This window comes from Varanus komodoensis, unplaced genomic scaffold, assembly GCF_004798865.1.
Source record: "Varanus komodoensis strain SLA01 unplaced genomic scaffold, ASM479886v1 scaffold35, whole genome shotgun sequence".
NCBI lineage: Eukaryota > Metazoa > Chordata > Lepidosauria > Squamata > Varanidae > Varanus > Varanus komodoensis.
The window spans coordinates 7464684-7490521 of record NW_025335856.1 but is presented as its reverse complement, the minus strand read 5'-3'; the positions used below and the strand labels follow the sequence as shown (position 1 = coordinate 7490521).

The following is a 25838-nucleotide window of genomic DNA, read 5'->3' as shown; positions in this document are numbered from 1 at the left end:
GCTTGAGGTGGTCACTTTGCTTTGGGAAACAGGGATCTGGAGGTTTCCTCTGCCATTCCATGGGGCTTACACAGGAGCTGACGAGATGCAGGAAATCACACGAATCTTGTTTTCTTTTCTTCTTCCTTCTCCTCCCATCTGTGTCCTTCTCTCCTTCAACATCAATTAAGTACTTGGAAATTAGGTTGGTATTCATATCCCCTCTGTTCAGAAGAGGTTTCCAAACAAATGCAAGAGTTAAGTCTTAGACACTCTAGAAAATGAATTGTCCTCCATCAGGCCCTGGATGGACTTCTAAGACAACAAAGGGATAGAAGTGGTGGGAAGTCAGGCCAGATCCAGGCTGGAGAGATGATTGATAATACTGCTATCCTTGGATATCCAGAATGAAACAGGATGACTCTTTTTTAAATGTCTATATGCACTACAAAATTAGGGACACTGGAATAGACAATAAAACGCCTCCACATTAAAACACAGCATTTTAAGTGGGTTACTTTTAAGGCAATGCTTGAAACAGGATAGTGTTAGTTAGATAAAGAATGATTTGTGCTGCTTTGGGGCATGAATGTAAGAGGCTCCAAAAGCAGCAATTTTAACTGGGGCATTGACAGTGGAGCATTACTGGAAATTGTGCCTTTGTTTTTCCTCTGATTTTTAAATGTGCCCTGCTTACCTGTGCCACTAGTTCTGACCCCAAGCCACTTCCCAATTGTCTTTCCTCTGCAGGAGAGGAGACAAAAAGGGCTGCAGCAGAATGTGAAAATAATGATGGGTTGAATAATGAGGAATTAAAAAGTTGTCTCGATGGAGGCGGGACTCAATAAAGGTGATTACACTGATGGATGGATGGAAGAATTGCTGGGGAACTGAGAAGGAGAGAGTTGGATAAAAATAAAACCTCAGAGGATAATTGCATTGATAGATATGGTAAATAAATGGCTGGAAAGGCAGATGGATGGGTGAATGGAACAATGGTGGGAATATTCTGACCAGTGGGAGGTCCATGATTCACCTTTCTGTGAAATTATCCACATTCAAGTCTCATTCTGGCATCACGCTTTTAACAGAGGACAAACCGGGTACTCCGGCCCTGCCATTCTGGCACTCCCAACATTTTGGTAACTCTCAGCCCATGACTAAATGTGACGCACTCCCGTGTCACTCCCAGTCGCATGCTTCCGCCAGAACCCTTGTGCTGGGGAAGGGCAGGGGACTGTCTGGACCTCAGAGCCGCCAGTTCCTTAAAAAAGCCACTTGGATGGAAGCTAGGTAAAACTGGGGTGTGATCAGACATGTAGAAACATGAACAGGTATGTACAGTGTTACAAGCAGAAGGAGCAATCTGTTTTGCTCAGGAGACACCAGAGATAACAGGACACTTCTGGACTTGCTTTTAGCTTCCTGTTGTGCATCCTCTCTTGGACCAAGACTCCTCTTCTCCTGGGACATTTTGGTGGGCTCAGTTAAGAAACACTTGACAGCAGAAATGAGAGGTTGCCATTCATAAGTAAGGTATTGTTTTTGAGGGCTGGGATCAAGGGAGGAAAATAAACCAAATAATGCTTTGGGGAATGCCCATGATTGGCCAATCCCTAACGGGTGGTTGACTTGGAGCCCAGTTCCCCTCCCCTCCCCCTCCCGGCAGTATATTCAAGCTGTAGACTGGAATGGGTTCCCCCTCCCCCCCAGCATCGTGGATGGTCAAAAGTCTGTGGTGTGGGAGAAGCCAGGTGTCATCTGCAAGGACCCTCACTTTTCTTATCAAAACTTGAGGAGGAAATAAGCAAAGAGGGTGCCTGAGAGCCAGAAACAGGCCGCTGCTCTGGAAGCTGCGTTGTTGCCATCGTGTACTGCTCCGGGGCCTAGATTCGACAACGACAACAACAAAAGAGGAAAATAGGAAAGGTGGTTATCATTACCAAGATCAGACAGAGAGGCAGTAGAAGGCTTTTTCATAGACAGCAAGGAGGATCGCAACAACTTCTGAATAGGAGAGGGCCTTTTAGGGCGGGCAGCATTGACACTAGGTTTTTGGAGGAGGTGGAGCTCCAAGATGCCTCTTTGAGTTGGCCCACTGTTTGCCAGTGGTGTTGCTTCCCCTTTCCCTTGGAGCCCCACTACACACAACCGTGCTAGGGAAGAGCACATGGCAAAAGCTGTTCCATCTCCTCACTCTTGTCAACGGCTGAATGCTAGAAAGGGCAGGTAAACAGGTGACAGCAAGGAGGAAAAGCAGCATAGCCAGGAGGCTGGGGACTTGCCAGTGGCCCCCTGCAAGGAGGAGGTCTAATTTTGAACCCTGCACCATCCCTGGAAATGGGAAGAGGCAGGATAAACCATCAGGGGAAGAGGAATTTAAGGCTAAACTCTATTGTTTCTACGGCATCGGGTTTGTGTTTGGCTTCTATACAATCATACTTTCAAAGCTGCTGGGGTTGTAAATTTAAATTAAGCAACTTAACTTCAATTTATATAAGCCAGTTAGCTCCCCTCCCTTTAAAAAGGGCATAAATACTATGCATGGACTAGGTTGAACATGAAAAAGTCCTAAGTTACTTTTATCATGTTAAGCAGGCTAAAGTGAACATCTTTGCAACCTTATACACCAGAACTGCAGGAGTAGTTGTGGAAGTTGAGTAGCTTTGCCTCCGGAGGTTAAACGCACTTTGTTAGCAGAGGTGGGAAAGAAAGAGACTTGCAAGGGCACTGGAGCAAAGGAACCAGCAGTCTCAAGTGACAGGGACAGGGAATGATCCCCTTCAGCAGCAGAGCTCATGCGTTGCATGCAGAAGTTTCCAGGTCCGATTTTCAGCATCTTCTCATAGGGCTACAGGGGACCCTGGAGCATCATTGCTGCCAGTCAGAGTTGGCATTAGTAAACCAATGGTCTGACTCAGGTGGAAGCCACCGATGATGCTCCTGTGCACCAGAGAAGTGAAATCCTGCCAACGGTCTTATCAAACTCCTTAACAGCTCACAGAGACCTCACTTAAGCCAAAACCATTGATTCACCCATGTCTTTTCTTTAACCAAGCCAGAACTAAGAGCAATGTAGGTGTTTCTCGTCCCTGAGGAACTTCTGTATTCTTACTGAAACAGCATTTTGCCCCCAAAATGACTTGGGTATATTACTTTAGCAGGAACTTCCAAATTCACTACAAGTGGCAACTGCTTTTTATGTTTTATGCTTTTTATGCCTGTTTCAGACGCAAAACTAAAATATTCTTTACTTTAACATGATGTAAATGAGCCTTGGGCTCAGCCTCCCAGGATTGCTGCAAAAAGAAGATCAGGAAGCTTGTTGATTTAAACTTCGTACAGTTAGTCATTACATTTAAAGAGGGCCAACTGAGATTAGTTTAAACCATGGCTTATGGTTTATGGAGGGTTGCAGTGTGGATTCCAATCCAAGCTTTTTCTAACAAACCATAGTTTAAATATAACTACGGAGTGTTTAGAGATCAGCATGGCAAGGGACAGGGCAGAGCAAGCCGATGTCCCTGAGGCATGCTCATTCATCTGATGCTAAACCCTGTGTGCAGAAGAGCAATGTAAAGAAACGAACATATATGCATTTAATTTAAGTGTTTGTTTATATATTGCTCATCCGTCTCTAGTCCATTCAGAGAAAATATACAGTGTGAGAAGTATAGATGAACACATATTCAATACTTCCATCAATATTTTAAAATCAATTTAATGTATAATGTAAAATGGGTAGCAGATTAATTGTAAAACAAGTTGAAAGGAGTTTTTCAGCCCTGGGAGATGGGCGACCTGAGGAGGGCTCTGGAAGAGTGGTAGCATCAGAGAAAAGAGGGTGTGTCTTATGTTTGTTCTCTGAAAGCGCCAGATAATGACCCTAAGATCAAGGCCCATGAGGACAATTTCAGGGCCCAGGAAGGTCTATTTGGGAAGCTCCTTGCCTGCTCTGTGCCTCTCTCCAATCTCTCCTAATTAATATAATATATGGCAGGGTGACCAAGAACACATTTCCCAATTTTCCCCATCAAGAACCCTTGTTTTCTGTTCTGTTTTTGTTTAAGACTGTGAAGCTTTGCAAAGCTGAGCATAGGCTCTCAGTTTAACTAAGCAGCACCACCCTCAGGCTATGCTCCCCTCCCCTCCCCTCCCCTCCAATCCCCATTGCAACTATTAACAACCAAAGAGCCTGGCAAACTCCTGTGCTGTTTGATTCATTAATCTGCTGTTTTATAGCAACACTGATTGAGTGGAATCCTGGAAGAGAGCACATCTGTGCCAAACCCCTCCCATCTGGAACCCTTCACACAGGACTTGCGCTTGAATGTTTTGCACTCTTCTGGTTTGGTTCTCTAGTGGCTTCCCTACCACACTCGCATGCGCACGTCCCTGCCTCAGCACTCGCAAAAAATTGATTTCAGTTGTTATTTAACTCAGAGAACAGCAGCAGTCTAATTAAGAATTGAGAATGGCCACAGCACATGGACAAACTGCAAAAGGAGACAAATGCAGTGCTGACCCTGATGTTTTACTGTGGCTCAGTTTGCAGTGCCAGGCAGTATTTGCAGTAATGATGCACTGATTTTCATTGGCTCGTTCCTAAATGGTGTGTTAGAAATAGGAACTCAGCAAAATTCTCTGAACTTCACCTGGAAGTTCAGCTTGGGTCACTCCCATTTTTATTGGTGGCACGTTTTTCAGTTCGTTTGAGTGGGAAAAGTGTACATTTCTGTGCACATTTTGCTCAAAAGTGTGTATTTTCGCTCATTGGCAAAAGCATGAAAATGTGTGTTTGCAGTTCAGTGTTTTCCACCACTGATACTCGGGTGGTGGTGGAGGAGATGAAGTGTGTGTGTGTGTGTTTCTGGGGACAGGTTATGGTAGTTGTAGGAAAATTTTGGGTTCAGTGGCTCCAACTCTACTTCCCTAGACCTGATTGACCCCAACAGCACGAGAACTGCTGGAATCAATGGAAGGGATTGTTTTACGAAAGAGGCAAGGGTCAAGCAGAAACATAGCCAGGGGAAAGCACTTTTTGGGTTTCCCAACATGAGCCTGGCAGGGTTTTAAATATGGTGCTTCCTCCATCATGTTTCTCTCTTTCTCTTGGTACAAAGGATCGCTCTGTTCATCTATATAGTTAATAGATAATTATAGTTATCACCCATCTGTGTTGGCATTAGTGCACTTTAAATTCCATATATCCTAAAGGAGATGAAAGAGAATGCCTTTTTAAAGTTAGGGAAAAGATGGGTCTGCTGAAGATGGCGAGGCTATTCCACAGTTTCAGTACCACCACTAAAAAGGCCCCTTCAAGGGTCTTTTTGCATGTTCTAAACCTCCAATTTTCTCATATTGAAAGAAAAAGAAAAGTAATGGAAAAGACAATGCAAGGAATAACAGTGGTACAGACAAAGAAACAGAATGCCAAGGGCAAACAGGAGCCATGCAGAGTCAAGCCTATAAGAAAAGCATATAAATCTGCTTAGGAATGGGTAATAAATGTTTCTGGACATGCAGGGTGCAAGAGGAGTGATTACTCATCCACTCAGCCAGGCCATCTATTTTGTCAGTGGAGGAGTCTCAAAATATCTTAGCATAGTTTGTTTGTTTGTTTATTTATTTATTAAAACATTTTTAACATAGTGGCTTTCTTCCTTCTCTGTAGGACAGAAGACAAACCTGCTAAAGTCCTCGATTAACCTATGGCAATCTGACTCCTAACAGATTCCCGAGCAAAGGGTGAACTTGATAACTGGGTACTGCATCAAGTGCATCACTCTTCTTGGCAGCCACTGACCTCGACTCTCGCTTGCGTGAAAGCTGAAACTCCCAGGAGATCTAGGTAGGGACTTTCTTCGCCTTTTGAAACATCTAGGTGGCTTTGTCAGCTGCACAGAGGGCTTGGAGCTGGTGTGTGTGTGTGCATGTGTGCAAGATGGAGAGTTGGTAGACTACATGCTGCCTGAGACTCTCAGACCGCTTACCGTCCTCAACACAGCGATTGCAGCTGCCTTAGGGGCGCCAAGGGGGTTATACACATGCTGAGTGAACAGGCCTGCCTGCCAACAGCCGCTGGTCACTGTGGGCTGTGCTCGGCAGAGGCACTTCACTTCTGCTGGTTCTGCAGCACTCAGAGGAGTCACTGTACTTGCAGTGGGGCTTTGGCATTTCTAAAATACAATAGAAAATTGCAAAATATTATTCTGCGTCAGGGCACTTCTACAACCTCTGCTGACTGTGCAGAAACTAGCTCATTCGGGGTTCATTTTAGAAGCACAAGAGCCCCGTTGCTCATACAGCGACCCCACAAATGCACGGGCACAATATGATATTGTCCTATAGCTTTGTGGAACCATCATGTTCAGACTATTTTCATACAAAGACACCTAATTTTGCACTTTTGAATCATTGTCCGAACTGAAACTCAGTTTATCTTTCCCAAGTCTGCAATGCAGTTCTCCCATGTTTAAAAATGCATACAAAAACTGTATATTAGGGAAAACAGCTTTCAAAAATGCTATATTAGGAAAGTCACTTGCAAAGGTGTGTAGATCAAGGGAAAATGCATGTGTGCAAACATGCTTAGGAACTTCTGGGCAAGCTTAAATACAAAAGCAAACTAACAAAAAAACAACAAATCTCAAAGTTCAGGGCAACCCACACCTAGAACTGGAAAAGGGGAAAGTGAGACCAACAAGAGTTGACAGTTTCATCTACCTCTGTTTCAGCAGCATTATGCAGCTAAATACCAGTTTATTTATTTTTTTCTCTCTAAAATTATCCAGCTGATGGCTGTAAGTAACAGGACACTGAATAGGTGAACCTTGTAATGTAACATAAGTTCTTCACACACACACACACACACACACACACACAGCAGTTATTTAACATTTAAAGCAGAAGCCTTCCTGAGGTAGCATGCAGCAAGAAAGGCAGAAGTCAGAAATGTAAAAAGGCCCAAATTGACAATTGTAATGGAAGTATCTTGTATTCTAGAAAGTATTTTGTAGCTTAAAATACAGAGAACATGGCCAAGTATTTGCTCTTGGATTTCAGGACAAATGGAACATTTTAAGGGGAAAATTGCTTATTCTTGTTTAGTCTACAACATCAATTTAATAAGAAATTGTCCAATTCAGCTAATTGCTGAGTTAGCACAGTACAGCTAATGCTTCTTTAAAACCCATGTTTTTGCAATGTCCAGCAGCTGCTTCTTTTGCGAAGGAGGTTAATGCACAGACATGTACTATTCACTAACATACATGTTCTTTAAAAATATTTACTGGTTTCATGGAAAATAAAAATTATCTGGGGGAAATGGATTTGCCACACCATTTTGAAAGCTAAAAGATGAATATCACAACATGTAGAGAGCCAGTGTGGTGTAGTGGTTAAGAGCATGGGACTGGGACTCAGGCGATCCAGGTTCGAGTCCCCGCTCGGCCATGGAGCCAGCTGGGTGACTTTGGGCCAGTCACAGACTCTCAGCCCAACCTACCTCATAGGGTAGGTTATCCCCATGTTGTTGTGGGGATAAGATGGAGGAGGAGAATGATGTAAGCTGCCTTGAGCCCTTTGTAGGAAAAAGGCAGGATATAAATTAAAAAAAAAAGCCATTGGAAGAATAAGCAATCCCTTCCTACAGTGCAATGGACTGAGGAACTTACACTTTTAATATTGAAAAGAGTGGCAAACCTATTTCGATATTTGGTCCCATTTTGTTGAGCCCTATGTATGATTGCTACAAATCTGTATGCATTTCATATAAATGCATACGCATAGTTTTAAAAAACGAAGGTCCTCAGTATCGGGGAGAGATCAATGAAGTTGTAATGGGGAAAGAAGTGGTGTGGGTGGCTGGAATAATAGATGTGACATTTCCCACACATTCATCCATACCAAAACTTGAAACTCTTTTGCAGTCATGCTAAATGTGATGAAAATGGTGTGTTAGCCACATCCAGAGAAACCTTTGTAACAGGATTTGACTAACAGAAGCCCAAATTGCAGTCATTGCTGCAGAGGTACAACTGCAAGGGAAAACACAAAGAAAACCACTCAATATTTCTGAGTTACCTAGTACAGAATCAGCTTATGCTTGATGCTGGGCATCTGAGCAAAAGAGGTTATAATTATCAATTGCATCTTATTGGTTAGTTAAAGAAGTGCAACCAACAAAAGCTAGAGCAAGAGGCAAAGGGTACTTGGAAACACACAAGCACACACGCGTGCACACACACACACACACACACACACACACACACACACACACAGAGGGAGGGAAGAAGTGGAAAAATAGTTAGTGCATAATTATAGCTCAAGTGAAATTCTAGACACTCAACCCTAATCTGAACTTAAAAAGAAACATGATGTGAGCTTTCTAACCTCATTAATTTTAAGACAAAGGGATAACAACTATTGTAATGGCAAAAATTTAAAATAATGGCAGGAGGAAATCTAATTAGCTCATATGTTCCTGAATAAGTGGAGAGCTACAAACCCATTTTCTGCAATGAAAAACCAGCTTAGCCAAATTGTTTCATTGCAAACAGAACTTTTATTTTGCTTAATTACAACAGAATGCAACATTCCCCTCACAAACATCTACTCAGACAATCTTCGTAGAGCAGTTCAAATGAGTTTTGTTCTCAGGGGATGGGGGTGGTGGTGTTCTCATATAATATTTTGTATTTGGAAGGCAAGTATGGCTAATGCATAGTGAGAGCCGAGATCAGAAGTGTTTCTGAGTTCTTTTGTTTGCAGAGGAGAAGCCAATTCAAGTCTGAAGCCAAAGATGGCACTAATGTTGCAAAGAACTGTGTGTGGCAGGGTAGGGGGAGAACACAATGCAACCTCTTTGCTGACATTAGCAATCACTAAACTGACTCTGTCAGAACTAGGAATGCTCCAACTAATAACCAGATGCCAGTGATTTTGGAGGGTGCGGGGAGAGAATACGCAGAAATAAAATGTGAAATGTCTGCATATTTTTTTAATGGGTTGACATTTTGCAGGTTGTGAAAAATATAACAGAACTCATTGGTGCTGCTGTCAGCCAAAAGAATGCTGGAAGTGTGATTCACTTCCTCTTCTGTAACAAAACTGGAGATGGGGAGAGAAGGGATTCCTATTTGAAGAAGGAAAGGAAATAGAATAAAGGAAAGGAAAGGCCTTCATGCTTTAGTGGAAAATACAGAATAGATGATTTAATTGCCAGCTTCCAAGAGGTGAGCAGATTTTTATTGCTCAGGTACTCTTGACTGGAAGGGGTTTATATGGTGGATTTCAAGGTTATCGTGGAGAAACCCATCATCAGATTATATAAAAACAGAAGGGCAGGGAGTCAGGCAGCAGGATCTGTGCCTGCTTGGAAAAGGCTTTCAGTGGTTAGCTTATATTATGAACGGAGTTGGATTTCCACCCCTCACCCTTGCATCGTAGAGGCATACTTTATGAATTTGCCATTGACTCTATCCCCACATGGTGGGACTAGAACCCTAGGGACTGTGGTTTAGTGAGGATCTTGAGAATTCTTGGGCTGAACTATGTTGCCACTGAGGCATGGCTTTCTAGGGAGCTAAGGTGAGTTGTAATGTCTGGCTGTGTGAGTTGGACCATAAGGAAGACTGAGTGGTGAAGAGTTGATGCTTTTGAATTATGGTGGTGGAGTCCCTTGGACTGCAGACAGATCAAATCAGTCAATCCTAAAGGAAATCAGTCCTGACTGGTCTCTAGAAGGACAGATGCTGAAGCTGAAGCTCAAATACTTTGGCCACCCAGTGAGAGGGAAGGACTCATTGGAGAAGATCTTGATGCTGGGAATGATTGATGGCAAAAGGGGAAGGGGATGCAGAGGACGAGGTGCCTGGACAGAGTCACTGGGGTGGTGGGATTGCATGGGCCCTGGGAGACGGTGGAGGACAGGATAGCCAAAGTTTTAAGTCTATATTTCAGATGTAAGCCAAGAATAAACCTGGCAATCACAATCCAGGGCAAAGGTATATCACATCTGCGGTAGCCTTGGTAGGCAACCAAAGCAGTTTCTAGAATTCTCCTCATCTTGCAAATAGTGACATTTGGAAGTGGCATAGAAAGGCAGGGGCACAGAGAGCCTACCTCACATCCAGAAGATGTGGGAGCAGGTGGACGCAGGTCCCCAGAGCCGAGTGCAACATGAGCACCTCCCACCTTTCTGTGTTTGTATGCTTGTGTGTATTGGGAGCAAGGTACACTGCTCCTTCAAAATATAGCACAGCTCTTGGATGATCCTGCATTCCAAGCACAGAAGGACAGCTAAAGCTTGACCTCCTACCAGTTTGCTCCCAGCACCTCAGAGATGCATGGCGATAGCCCAGATGACGCTTCTGCTCATCCCAGTTTCAGGCATGAGAGGAAGGCTGGGACTCATAACACCCTCAGATGCGGGTAAGACATTTGTCATGGGAAGTGGAACTAGGGCTCTTTGCACATGGGCTTTTCACAAAATAAATGGCATGCAAGCACACACACACACGGGAAGATAAAGCCTATACAGATGCATAGATGCTGTTGGAGTGTTTTGTGGGCAACCAACCAAGTTTCTGGGTATTTCCTCCTTCCAAACAATGCTCATAAAATGCTAATCCTCTTGTTGACAGCCACTAGATAAAATTGCTCAGAATTTTCTTTTCTTTTAACCTGAAAGGTCCCATAGAGAAATGGGAGAGATTTATGCTGCTTATGCTCTTAAGAAATCTGCTCCTCCCCTCCGCCCTGTCTTGTGATTCAAGATACTTGGCCTTGAGCAGGGTGTCATAGTCAAGCGTTGTACAGTCAGCAAACTCATCCTCTCCCCTCCCCTTCTTCCTCCCTTTCCTTGGGTCAAGCTACAGGACTTTGTCTTCTCTCTCCCACTGTGCCATCTCGCTGCACTAGCCACATTTCAGATTCACAGATTAATACTGGGGATCATTCCACTTGATCTCATGCATGGTTTGAAGTTATTCTGGTACTTGTTTTTCTTTGTATCACTTCTATTCCCCTTCCCATGCCTGACTTTGGTACTTTTCGTTGGTGGCATTACAGGCTTTGGAAATATGCCCAACTGCGTAGGTCATCTTTTCATTCTCTAAATCAGCTAACGTTTCTTTTCAAGCTAGCATGTGTCTTACAATCCATTTCATGGATATGGGCATTCTAAAACATGCCTTGCAAATGCCCCTGCCAGCATCCGCAGAGTCTGAAAGCTTTCCCTGCACCATCGACAAACAAGGTAAAAGCATCTTCATACTGATATGTGGTATACTAGGCACTTAAATTCTTGACGACTGTGAATATACAATCCAAAAATAAACCTTGCTGTGACAAGTGGAAGCTTGTACCTCTGGCCCTGTAGAGTAGAACTGGCTGCAAGGTACCAACTGTACCATGGCAGAGGATGTGGTTAATAGCAGCCCTTATCCTGAACATGCAAGAGTCCAAGCTTGTGGCCAATACTTAAGGAGCCCAACCTTTCTTTAAAATCCTTAAAAGTGTGACAATGTATGAAGTGGTGTTGGCTAGTGGTGGGCAGAAGGTGCCTCTCCAGGTGTTCTAGATTTCAAATCCCAGAAATCCCTGCTAGCATGGGCAGGGGTAAGGAATGCTGGGGGATGAAGCTCAAAACTTCTGAATATTGGCTTTCTGCCTCTCCTGTACTGGGCAGCTTGGGAAGGGTTAGCTGCTTTTAAATAAAATGAAACACAGTGTTAACAAACCAGAACTCATCCGGAGCCTAAAATCTAAAGAATAACTTAACAGTGGGAGTTCAGCAGTATGGTTGAGTCTGGGCTTGAATCACTGCCAGTCTCTTGAAGACAAAGGGCTCATAGAATCATGATATCATTGAATACTGGAAGGGGATAAGAAGTCCATGGGGTCCAACGTGCTCAGTGCAGGACTACACATTAAACCATCCCCCTCAGAGGACTGTGTATCTGCATCCTGGTTGTCTTTTCTGTGGGAGAGACCGCAACATCACTAGGTCATTGCTTACATTGTTGTGTTGCTTTAACAGTCAGGAAGTTCTCCCTGATGTTCAGCCAGAATCTGGCTCCTTGTAACATGAGTCCATTATTGTGTCCTATACTCTGGGATGATCAAGAAGAGATCTTAACCTGCATCTGTGTGACAGTCTTCAAACATTTGAAGGGTGCAATCATACCTCCCTTCAGTGTTCTCTTTTCAGGGCTAAACATGCTCAATTTTGCAAACAAAGGGAAGCAAGGAAGAGGTTGGAAGAGTTTCATCATAGTTATCATGTCCTCAGGGTTCTTAGACATTAAGGCAGATGGAGGCCAGCTCTATCAATATGCAAAGCACAGTGTTCTTCAGATCATCCTTTAAGGGCACGGAAGTTCCTCTGAAATGTAGTAGGAGATCCTCAAGGAGAAGGTGTTGCCCTGGGCACTCTACATCTGGAGTGTGGCCGCTTCAGTTTAATATCAGCCAGCTATTTTGCCAGGGAAAAACAGGTCAAGTTAGCCTACAGCATCTTTATTTACAAGGTACCTACTCCTCGTTCGCTTCCCTTTCCCTTCTGGACACCTGGTATTTTCATCCACACTTTACTTGATCCTCCTTGGACAGCAGGGTGGGCAACCTATGTTGCTCTGAATTATTTTTTAAAGCTATAACCCCCAATTATACCTCACCACTGGCTTTGCTGGCTAGGGATGATAGGGCAGTCCACAATGGCTGGAGGGCCACAAGTTGCTCATCCCTCCTTTAACGTTTCTTAACTCTCCCATTCCTTTTTCATTTCTCTCTTAATCATTTCTCATCCCTTTGAAAAACAAACGAGTAAGAGACAAAGTGTCCATGTGTGACGTTACGTATAGGAATTGTTATTTGCATATTTTAGTTTTCTCCTTACTCATCCAGTGCCTTCCCTCATCAGTCACCTCTATATTTAGCTTTTAGAAGTAAAACTCAGGAAATCGGAGAACTAGCTTGAGTGGTGGAGAGATGCTCTGCTTGAGCTTTTTAGACTTTACAGAATCCTGGATGAAGGGTGGCTGGTAGGAAACCTGAACAGGAGCGGGAGATATAATGCAACATGTTCTTGCAAATGAGCCTCTAGGATGGTGGCTGGTTTGCAGGGGAAGCCATATTAGAAGCAACGGAGGGAGCTGGGCCTTTTCAGCCTTGATGGGAGGAGACTCCGAGGGGACCTCTTAGCAACATGCAGGTACGTGAGGGGGAGCCACGCAGAGGTGGGTCATGACCATTTTTCCCCCTGCAGTGGAGGGCAAAATGCATTCCAGTGGAGCAAAGCTCAGGGTTGCCAGAAAGTACTTCCTGATAGTTAGGACCCCCGGGTGTGGAATGGGCTTCCACGGGGGGCGGGGGGGGGGCTGAAGCCCCATCAGTGAGGGTGTTTGAGGCTAGGCTGGACAGGCACATGGTAGGCATGTCATGAGTGGAGCTGGCTAGAGCCAGGGGTCAGATTCGATGTCCCAGGAGGCCCCTTCTGACTCACTCTATGTTTCTAAATCACACTTATCAGGACAACTAGTAGCCATTGACAGTCTTCACCTCCATAAAGGAGCTGCTATGGAAAGATGCCCTCTTCCTGAAGTGTTTGCATGTGTGCATTTCTCAGCACTGCCTTTTTTCCTTCCTTCCAAGAAGATATCAGCCAGAAGTTACTATACATGGATGCCTGCCTGGCAAAGAGCCCTTCCCTTACACGGCAAAGCGGCATTTGGTATGTTGCAAGCAAATGAAGGAAGGAACCATGCTTGTACCAACCTGCCAGTGCCGGAGGTTCATTTATTTCTAAAACCGAAGACAAAATGGCCACACAAGGAGGGGAGAGAAACAGGAAAAGAAAAGGAAAAAGAAAAAAAAAAGGGAGAAGGAGGGGGGGAAAAGAAAGGGGAAAATGTAGTTCATATTTTCAGACAGTTGAACAAATGAACAAACAAACAGATGGATTATTAAAAAACATGACCCTATTTATGTAAACTGAGATCACAGCAATGATAGTACAGATGTGACAGGCATGACAACATATAACACTATCACAGGGGTATCTGGTAATCATCTAACGATCGACAGCATTGGCAAGAACCTACTTGTATCTGCTTTAATAGCATGGCACTGGGAAATACCTTGCTTTGATATGGTTCCAGATGGTGCATTGGCTAAGTTCTGTGGTTTTAACATGCACTGACTTGGGTGGGAGACTTGCCTTTTTGGGTTGTGCAAAATGTCCATCAAGGCCTGAATCCTAACTTCAGCCATGGCCTGATCGTTGGGAGAATGTCGCAATTGAACGTACTGCTAGTATGTTATATCCCTTGAAACATGGCTTCTTTGCTCAAAGCCACTTTAACACCCTTAAAGCACAAGAAGACATTGCCTTGATCATCCGGGTTAATTGCTCTTACCCTTAACACATTTTCCCCAAGATGCCAGTTTCTAATAATAGGAAGACTTGAGATGCCAAATGTTCCAGTCAGTGCGAAACTGAAAGACTTCGTTTCCAGCCAATCTTAATCCAATTTTGAGTGATGCTGGGGATCTTAGCCTAGGTGCAATGGAACCATCATTGGACTCTCTGTCCCTGTGCAATGTGCTTCAGTGGCTGGAATGCTAGAGTGGCTCTCACTGCACAGACCTGTTGATCTATCGCCTCCTACCAAAGCTCCTGTGTTATGCCACCCATTCCGTCAGCACAGGACAAAGGTGTAAGGTGTGCAAACTCTGTACAGTGCAGTGATCTGTGTACGTACCGTACAGAATTATACTGGCATTGCTGTTCCCCAGCTTGTTGATAGCCACACAAGTATAGTTGCCGTAATCCTTCTCTGAGACATTGAAGAAGGTTAGTGTAGACATTCGACCTTTGTTCTCGATTCTCACTCCGTCTAGCCCATTGGCTAATCTGCAAAGAGGTAAGACATGGATCTAGATTAATGCACACAATTCTGGAGAGGAATTTACTTACTTCCTGGGACTTTTAGAGGCGCAGGGCAATTATGCAGTGGTTGGATCACTCTCCACCATCTCTGATTACACAGTTCCCATCTGAGCTGGGAAGGACCACTACCAAAGGACCAAAACAGTTGTTGTTATGGTAAATGTAATGTGCAGTTGCAATAGTTGCTTGTATCTGAGATCCTGGGGACTTACATGGTGCCCACATTTTTCCTCACAAAAGCCCTGTGGGATGGCCTGGGTATAGTGAATAGGCCAATAAAGAACTGCATTGTGAAGGACAATCTGGTGTTTAAGGGCGAGAAGAGAAGAGAAGCCAAGGTCACCTAGCTATCTTCATGGCTAAGCTGGGCCTGGGTCACTCCAGTCTTACTCTGACACTTCAACTGCCCTATCAGGATGGCTCTTTCCACCTCTCTTCCATAGTATCTAGTAGAGTTTATGTTACAGGATCACAATATTCCACAAGTCCCTGAACACCACCACAAGAAGAAAAGAAAAGAAGACCAACTAGAAGTAATCTACACTAGTCACTTTCACCGGCCTTGAAACATCTAACTCCTTGGGATATTACATGATGCTCACTCAAAACCATCCTACTCATTGTTTCTGCAATTATATTCTGGATTTCATCAGACTGGATATACTATGGCTTATATACTGAATATTCTAAGTGGTGTGCATTTCAGTGTATGCTAAACTTGTGCTCTTCTGAGGGGAGAAGTGGCTTTTGTGACTGATGGGCCGGCAGGAGTGACACTGCAAGAAGTGTCATATAATCGTCCATCTCTTCTTTTCCTTTCCCTCTCTCTCTCTCTCTTGGAGGAGACAGGATATGTTGTGATTTTTCTTCTAAAATGTTTATTCACTCCTTTATGCTTGCACAGAGCTTAAGGGTCCTTAATTTTGTCTGCCCGCCTCACTCCTTTTTTATAAGGTCATTTCCGGCTCTCACCTTTCCAACTCTTCCTCCTTTACCCATAACTGAATTTGCGTGTGTCACCAGAAGCTGCATTGTATTCGTTAGTGTATGCCCTGACAGTGATAAATAGAAATTCTATCACAGACTCACTGAAAAATGGAAAGGGCTCTAGTGTAGATCCATCCCTACAGGCATGACAGTTTTCGGTGGCAGCCATGAATTTTATCGTAACAAAATATTTGGTCTGGAGAGCAACTGGCTGTCCTTTACTGAGCTAGAGGGTCCAAAAGTCCAACAGCATAAGGCAGCTTTATACACACAACACATGGAGTGAATGCCTGGGATTGCCCAATCATTTGGTAACCAATATGCTTACACTAAAACTGATGTGAACTGATGATATTATTTAATTTGATTCATAGAGCCATAGACGCTGCAATTGGGAAGTTAAGGGAAGAGGTATTGGATGAAGAAGGCCTGCTTCATGGCTATAAAGTTAACCCAGAAAAGTGGTGATTAATTGTGTAAGCAAATGAGACTGGTCCTCAGTGCTGAAGGTACCCTGTGCCTACTCGAAGGCCCTCTTTTTATTTCACACCCATCCAGTCTTGGCCTTAGCCAAGAGAAATCATTCCTTGCCAAGCATAAAAACCCATCTTCCCTAAACTATTATTGACAACTTTTGAAGATAGCTTGAGTACCTGGTTTCTTCTTTAAACCATTGGAATTCTGCTACAGGGACAGCAGAGGCTTCACAGCGTAGGATTCCCTTCTGGCCAACTGAGACTCCAGTGTTCTTGGGACTGGAGATGGATGGAGGATCTGCAGAGGAAAGGATGGTTATCACAGAGTCTTTCAGACAACCTGGTGTGTACATATGAACACCTGAGCTCTTGCAGAAAAGATTCAGTTGCCATACAGAAAAAGCAGAAATCAAATCAGGAAAGCTGTGAGGATCTCCAGAAGTGCTGGAGAAGAACTAGACCAGACTTCCCTGTCCTGGCTCCCTGTCTGTCCTTCCACACCTCCAACACGGTGTCCAATGGTAAGGAATGAGGGCAGCTGTAGTCCAAATGCATGCAGAGACCCAGGCCCAAGTATCTTCCTTAGTGATTCCTCCATCCCAATCACTGCTGGTACCAGTAGCAGCAAAAGGAGGGGTTTATTCATGGACATGTATTTATAGGTAACCTAAAATGTTGAGGCCTTCCTAGGTGGCTTACAATGAATGCAACATATTAACAGGGTGAAAACACATTAAAACATAACAAAAAACATATATAAAAGCAATTAAAAAGGGCCACAGTTTGCAGGCTAAATGTATTTAAAATTCCTAAAATGATATGTCTTTGCCTGGAGCCAAAAGGAAAATAAAGTTGGTGCCAGGTGAATTTCAAGGGATGTGCCCATGGGTAATTCAGGGAGGTGCTGGATCATCTAGATTCGTCACATTCCCATTCCAATTCTCATGGGAGAAACGTGAGAGCTGGCCTGCTCCTTCCCTCCCTGACCCCTTGTCAATCCTGTCATTGCAAGCTCAGCATGGTCTAGAAGCTGGTAGGTCTCTCACAGAGTCTCCGTCTCCAGCCTTCCTTGAATTGATCTGTCTGCCTCCTACATCTGATAGTACATTCATGTTCCGCATCACTCCATTCGGCTTCCCCATGCCCTCACATGCCCACGTCCATCTCTCAGCCCCATCTTCCATCCCATGCTCATAACTATTTCCTATCTGCGGGAAAGCACTGTCAGCATTGGGCATTTGGAAGCAATGATGAACAGGAAGGGGGTTTTAGTTAGCTTTTAGGGAGCAACTGTCCACATTGGAACCAAAAACCACTTCATTATCACGAAGTCCAAACACCACAATAAAACCTGAAAATTCAAGTTGTACTTTAGAAAAAACAGTCACAGCCTGCCCAAGGAAATATATGTATATATCCTTGGCAGTGCACCGAACAGCAATACAAAAGCTCAGATGAGTCACGGCTAATGAGTTGGGCTCATGACATCATCTCCTGGCGCTGTTACTCCATTCTGAGCATGCACAAGGCCCCTATGAGCGCTGTTATCCGATGCTTGGCTGCTATGGGGATGTTGGGGCGATGTGGTTCACATGCCAACAGAGAGGACTCCACGTGCCCGCTGTGGCACGCGTTCCAGAGTTTCGCGAACACTGGCCTAACCCTACCCTCATGCACACCCCCAACCATAATAACGGGGTAAAATACCATTGAAAGAGGTGATTTTGAAAAGGCCTTTCTTGAGTAGCTTTTTCTGCACAGCTCATCATTTCTGCTCATTCTAAACACATTCCAACCACCAAAACCATGCCAGGAAAGCTCATTTTTTGAACCCTAACCCTACGCTGGTGCACACACCAAAACCCAAATAAAGGGATAAAAAGACATTAAAAATACTGCAATTTTGAAAAAGCCTACCTTGAGTAGCTTTTTCGGCACAGCTCATCATTTCTGCCCATTCTAAACCCATTTCAACCACCAAAATCATGCCAGGACACCTCGTTTTACAAACCCTAACTGTTCCCTGGTGCACACCCCTATCTCTAATAAACAGAAAAAATGACTTTGAACATCATGCGATTTTGAAAAAGCCTTCCTTGAGAAGGATGTCTGAACAGATAAACATTTCTGCCCATTCTAAACACATTCCAACCATCAAAACCACACCAGGAAAGCTCTTTTTTCTTACGCTAATCTTACACTGGTGCACACCCCTAACACTAATATAGGGTTAAAATACCGTAGAAAAGAGGGTGATTTTGAAAAGTGCGTTTTGTGTAGCTTTTTCTGCACAGCTCATCATTTCTGCCCATTTGAAATACATTCCAACAATCAAAATCAGGCCAGGACACCTTGTTTTACAAACCCTAACCCTACCCTGCTGCACTCCCCTAACCCTAATTGAGGGATAAAATACCATACAAAAGAGGGTGACTTTGAAAAACACTTCTCTGTGTAGCTTTTTCTGCTTTTTTTCTGTTTTCAGAATATTTTGACTAACAAGCTTTTGATGAGCAAATCATCTGGAGGGGCAAATCCTTGAAGAAATGTCTCCATGTGGTTTTCTTTTACCAATTTTGTATATATCAGCTTTTGCGTGCAGCTTCTGAACAGCCTGGATTGCTTAATGTGTTGCCTTCAAGGTTCACCATTACAAATTCACTTTTTTATTGTTTCAATTGCTCTTCAGGACACACAGAAAGCAAGGGAGAGGAGAAAAACTGCTAATGTTTATTCCCTAGCTAATAATAAGCTTTAAACTATATGGTGGAATTTAACTGGTTTACTTTTTGGTATATACTTTCAGCTGTTGAAATTATAGGAATGACCCTATTTAGGATTTGGGGCAGTGTTGTGCCTGAAGCCCCAACAGAGACAGCACCTCTTGGGACCCTGTATCCAAAAGCCATCCCAGCAACCTAGCTTGGGGGTGGCTGAGCAGATAGCTGCACCTCCCCCTGACTCCCTGCCCATTGAGCAAACACCCGAGCCCACATCAAAGCAAGAGACCCCCAAGGGAAAAGACACCACGAGTTCTATTCAGGAGTCAGAGCAGGCTGTCCCTCCTCCCACTGACACTGAACTTCCTGAACATGACACAGGAGACGCAGGGGGCATGATAGACTTTTCCCTAGCAACCAATTGTAGAACTCTGAGGAGGTACGAGCAAAGGCAGGCCTTGTTACACCAGAGGGAAGAAAGGTGTGACCAGGAGAGCTAGTCCCATGTGGGCACAGGGAGAGACTCCACTAGAGGATTAACATCTGCATTCCAAAGACCTCAACAGAAGAGCTTATCTACCCCAGATGTAGACAAGTAGCAATAAAGGACTTTAGTTTTATTGCTCGTGAACGTGTGGGTTGTTTACATGTTGAGCTGCACCTCAACAGGCAGGCATTTCTGGCAGGGCCATTTCTGTACAACCCTCAGAAGAATGAGGTGGGAGGGGACCATTGCTCAGAAGGAAACGTACATGAAGCTGAGAACTTACAGTTTACGGTGACCTTTACTCTCCGGATATCTGGTGCTGCAACGTCATTCGCTGCCGTACATTCATACTCCCCAGACTGTTCCCTGGTGATGCCCATGATCTCTAGGTATTCATCATCACTTATAAACCCCTGGCCTGCAAAAGAAAGTAGGTAGGATTAAAGCATTGGCACTTTTTCTTTCTGGGGTACCTCTGCTTCTGCAATCAAAATCACACAGAGTGCAAGACATGGCACTTCGGCACACTTTAGCAAAATCCCCTTCTCTCTGAGGATGAAAGCAGGGCCCAGCCTCAGAGGAATGTGGCAAAGATTTCAGAGAAGCACTCTATAAATACTGTTATTTGTACCAAAGATGGGCAGTGAAACAGGGAGATTCCTAGATGGTATGAAACCCACTTTAACCGCCCCCCCCCCCACACAAACAAACTTCTAGTACTTCCAACTGGTTAATCATATTGTTGGTCAAGTATATGTCCTTTTCAATGATTCATGAATTCATTGCTGAAATATAAACATGATTGAAAGCCATGATACTATAATTTTAAAACATGCAATCTGCCTAAAATTCTTCAGCATAGTTGACTCAACTATGTATGTGACTCCGAAGCTCTCATAACCCTTTAAATAGTATTCTGTTCTCCTGGACCAATAAAGGTAGGTAAAGGTTTCCCCTTGACATTAAAGTCCAGTCATGATCTTGTACTGTGTGGAAATGGACAGACTGACTTTGTCTCTGAAGGAGAAAGAAGATACAGATTTCTATCAAACCTGGGACTCTTTTTATCATTGGCTAGAGAAATGGGACTACGCATAGATTTAAATATGTTTATAGTTTAACATAAAAAGAAAAAATGTGGGGGGCTGATCCAGTAGGTCTGATGATTTCGATGATTGATGCTTTTTAGTCTTTTTTGTTATATATTAAGAATAAAACTTATTCAACAACAAAAAAAGTCCAGTCATGCCTGACTCCAGGGGCCGGTGCTCATCTCCGTTTCCTAGCCGAGGGAGCCAGCATCTGTCCCCAAACAGTCTCCGTGGTCATGTGGCCGGCATGACTGAACACCGAGGTGCACGCAACACTATTACCTGCCCACCAAAGTGGTACCTTTTTATCTACTTGTATTTGCATGCTTTCGAACTGCAAGGTTGGCAGGAGCTGGGATGGAGCAACTGGAACTCACCCTGTTGTGCAGATTCGAACTGGCGACCTTTCAATCAACCTGCACAGCGGCACAACAGTTTAAACCACTGTGCCACCTGCATCCCTGGACCAATAGGGTGGCTTAATTTTAATAGTCTCTCTGCAGCACTCTCTTGGAAATTATAGCACATCTCGAGCAACAAAATGGTAAAAATGTTCCCCCTGAGGGTTTAAAATTAATCTCCTTGAACCACAGAGGGCTTTGGGCTTTGTTCTGATTCCTATTAACTGAGCAAGCTCCCTGGGTAGCTTGACCAAGTTGCCATAGGACTGCATCAAGGGGAACACGAGTACTTTGCACAGAGAGGGTGCTTCCTTGGACAGTTTGTGATGTACTCTGAAATCATTTGCTTGGATCTGACAAGTAGCGGGTTCTTGACACCAAGCTGGCAAACTTGCGAGATTTACTTCTCACTGAGGTGGGGGGACTCCATCTGAGATACATTACTCTAGGATACAAGTGTTGCTTCAGTATGTACCTGGTAGGTGGGGAATTAATTTCAATACCAAGACAAATGTTTAAAAGCATGTACAGAGAGCTACTATGTAAGGGAGGTAGAAGAGCTTGCCACCCACCCTGCAATCTGAAGGGTATGAAGGAGCAATCAGTCCAAGGAGTCCTTCCTGCTCTCCTGCACCACCCTCACCAATCATACAAGCCAGGAAGAGGTTTGCTCCTTCAGTGAGCATTATTATTTAAGTCTCTTCTGATATAGCCATGCTCCTTTTCAAGGTAACTGCCCCCATCAGGTGGCATCTGTACAAAAACCAAAACTATTATTATTTATTATTTTATTTTTTCGATTTATATCCTGCCTTTTTCCTACAAAGGGCTCAAGGCAGCTTACATTATCTCTCCTCCTCCATCTTATCCCCACAACAACAACCCTGTGAGCTGTGTAGAAATTTCACAATGTAGCCACACATGAACTTAATTTTAAAAGAACTAAGATAAACAATTTTTAAATATCAGCAATATATCCAATATATCTGGAAGTCTAAAGGCAGTTCAGCATCTCTACTAAAAGTAGCTTGAAATACATAAGCTTTGGTGGCTTAGTTAAAGCCAACACCAATGGGCCAGACCCACATCAAAGGATCAGGGGGCAAACTTTCTGGTGCAGGGACCTGATTGCGGGGAGGCAAGGCAAATACACACACACACACACACACACACACACACACACACACACACGGTTTGTATATGGTTCAGCAAGGTACTTTCTAGGAAGCTGCCAGTTTTGCCTAGAATCCTACGAATACCAGTATAAGATATGTAACTTTAATCTAGTTCTCAGCATTTGAAATTCATGGCTAACAATGAAAAATATTGCAGCATCTAAGACTAGGCAGCAAGTGAAACAAATGCTGTACTCATTTTGCTTTTAAAACACTGGGAACTACTTCCTGAGGGGTCTAAAATAGAATTGTTTTCCAGCAAACAGCCTTGATGGAGGGAAGGTGATATCTGCACTCATTCACTCACTCACTCATTCATTCATTCACTCATTTCATTTCTGTACTGCCCAATAGCCAAAGCTCTTTACATGGTTCACAAAAAGTACAACCCATAAAGGCAAAACAATAAAAGCAAAATATAAAGTCGTTAATGTATCAAATGTTAAACCAATTTGCAGCAGCTATAAAAAAGTGACAGTAAGTTAATGGGACCTGATAAAGCCACTCACATGAAATCCTCGTCAAACAGCATCAAATACCTGCGAGTAGAAGAAAATCCTAACCTGGCAGTGAAAGGATGAAAACTTGGCACCAGATGAACCATGGGGCCTGATCCACTTCTCTTCTGGCACAAAGCTAGCTTTCTATACTAGCCAGAGAAGATGAGGGATTCCCTCCACCACGAGCTGCGTAAAAACAGGGCATGCTGGTAGTGGGTGTATGCAGCATTAGCATGTTTGTTTGTTTTCTTCTGCCTAGCTTGGAAGAGAAGCGCTGTGTGCATGCAACCCCATGGACACACATCACTATGCCACGCAGCAGAAAATGGGAAGAGGCGCGTGTGTATGTGAGAACGTAATTAAAGCAGGAGGGCTACCCAAGGTGCGTGGAGCATTTTGCTCCAGTTCTGCTGAAGTAATCAAGTAGCTCTAGTTAAGCAGCTCAGCTCTATTTCTTCTGACACCACTCCTAAAAAAAAAGCAAACCCTGAAAACAATATCTATGCTTAAGATTTCAAAGGATAGATTTCATATTATTTCAGGATCGATTTCTTTTTTTCCATTTGTCGTTATTAAATAAAATCCAGAGAAACAATAGAATCAATTTAATGGACTGGCATGCTCCCAAGATGGGCAAACTTTATGGTGAAGCAAGTCCCAAATGCCAGAGCGGTGGAAACAGAGGATTTTGAGATCATGCTTTCCTTTCATGCATTCACATCGAGACAGGGAAGAATAACATCACACAAATCCGGGTGGGTCCGTGCATCACAGCAGCATTGGTCAACGGTTAGTTTGCCGTTCCCAAAAAGAAGGAAACAGAGGGTGCAGGAAGGAGACCCTGCCCTGACACATTCTTCTCCAGAAGTCCATTGCAAATGCCTCCTGCTATTCCAGACATAATACAGCTGTTTTGGACACTGGCTACACAATCTCTGCCCTAGCTTCCCACAAAGCTCTGCCAATAGTACAAAGATGCTAGTCTGTAGCTAACAATGCTCTCCCCCAGATGCCATCAACATGCTTTCATCCCAGCTCTATTTAACCTGTTCTGTACAACTCAAGGTCTGACATTTCAGTTGTTGAAAAATCCTGGACCGGGGATGGTAAGCATGGACCAACCATTCTGATCCCTTCACAGTTCATCTGTCTGGCATATGACCATATAAACACTGAGCACGTTGAATCCATTTGAGTAGAAACAACTCATAAGTAAACTGCTGAAGTCCATCACAGTGCAACGTATTTATTAGGCAAATTTAAAAAAAAAGATAAACCTTTTGATATCTCCAGATCTCAACATCAGGAAAGAGGTTACAAACATTCTCTACCTGCCAAGCACACACAGACACAGACAGACATGCACTCCTCTACGTGGAATTTCTATCCACAGGCTAAAGAGTGAAAATGTGGGTTTGGGGTGACTCATGCTCATGTAAACTTCCAAAAATGTGCAAATGTTCATTTGCGTCATTCTAGACATATCTGTCTTCCCATATGCACATTTTCGGAAGTGCACATTTGCACAAGTATGTTCTTTCAGGCATGCAGCCAAATTCAGGAAATTGTGAAACATTCCAAGAACCATGTTTGTGCTCACATACTGGGGTTAAGAGTGTGGTGTGTTTGCCTGATTTGGAAACAGGAATGAAATCCACATACCCCCCTGCTGCTGTTCCTCAGCAACTGTATTCAAAGCTACATTTTCTCTGAAGCTGGGGATTTCTTTTGTACATTTATTAACATTTATATGATACCTAGTAACGAAAACCTCTGGGCACCTTACAATAATATAATATTTTTAAAACTACAGACTCAAACTATAACCACCCACCCACCCCACTCATAAACACAGCATAAAAGCTTAGTAGAGAAGAATAAAAATAAAATTTCAGACCTTTCAACAATACAAATATGTTTAAATGTACCATAAAATGTCAGGAAATATCCAGGCAAACCCCTTTACATGGTAAAGGTTTCTTAAAAGCAGTGAGGTATAAGATAAGGTTCTTACCTGGCACTGAACATTGTACAACCTAGGCAGCAGGCGAACCCCCCACTGAACAGCAGTTCTTAAGAAGGGTCCACAGAATGGACCTCACTCTAGCAGTTGCTTCATTTGGTTTGGGCCCAGGAGAAGGACCTCTGAAGAGTATCTTGGGTTCTGCACTGGTCTATACAGGAGGGCATAATCATTACATGCAGCCCATTTCTTAAAAGGTTGAAACCAGCACTGTGACATGGCCTGGAAATAGACTGAAGGCCAGTGAAAATGACAAAGCACTCATTTAATGTGATTGGTCTGCTTTAACAATTCTGCAACCTTGTTTTGGACTCACCGAAGTGTCCTGCGTGGTTTGAAAGACAGTTTCTGCAGGCAACATATTGCGGTCATCCAAGCAAGAGGTTACCAGAGCGTGGCTAACTGTAGCAGGGCTATCATGAGTCAATGCATTGGGGAGAAACCATGTCATATGCTCTTTTCATGTTATTTCATATAATATTAGCATTGCAGTGTGGGACACGAGCACGTAGAAGCAGCAACCATATCGCTAGAGTAATGTTAAGTGCCATCCTTTTGTCTCACAGGCATCATAAGCACTTCTTCTTGTTCTGGAAATGCCAGATATTTCCAGACAGTGAGGAAATGATCACATTAACTGCAAAAGCCTTCTTCTGCCTAGAAGAAATACACAACAGGACAGAGATGATAAAATGCCTAGAATAAAGGGTGAGAGGGGACGAGAGCCAGCACACGAGAATGTAAAGATGGAAAAATAATAAGGAGAAGAAAAATATGAAGAGGATGAATGCCAGGCTCACTTTGCTAGCGAACCTTCCTTGTAATGATCCAATAATCCCGAGGTCATTACGGGCCTGGCCTATCCTCCAGTTGATCTCTATAAAAGATAATTGGAAGTGTAAGAAAATAGATTCGACGAGCCGGAGACAGAAATACATAAATAACAGAGGTGATTTCTTTTCAGCACCAGAAGGGGCCTCGGGAAGAGATAAGCCCAGCTTGCTACATTAGTGAGATAAGGATCTACAGGGATACAAATGGGCACT

General features: G+C 43.6%; 1 protein-coding gene across 4 annotated transcripts in view; it reads right to left on the bottom strand.

The window, feature by feature from the left end:
- Positions 1–1764: 1764 nt before the first annotated feature.
- The window catches only part of OPCML (opioid binding protein/cell adhesion molecule like), a 339391-nt gene continuing 315317 nt past the window's right edge, over positions 1765–25838 (bottom strand). For 2 of the 4 annotated variants that reach the window (XM_044439558.1, XM_044439556.1), the window contains 5 exons: positions 19886–20020; positions 16573–16693; positions 14745–14896; positions 13759–13785; positions 1765–1865 (listed from right to left, as the gene is read on the bottom strand). In XM_044439558.1, the coding sequence (XP_044295493.1) occupies positions 1765–1865; positions 13759–13785; positions 14745–14896; positions 16573–16693; positions 19886–20020 (536 nt within the window). The remainder of the gene's footprint in view (positions 1866–13758; positions 13786–14744; positions 14897–16572; positions 16694–19885; positions 20021–25838) is intronic. The other 2 variants (XM_044439560.1, XM_044439559.1) reach the window with 1 other exon arrangement.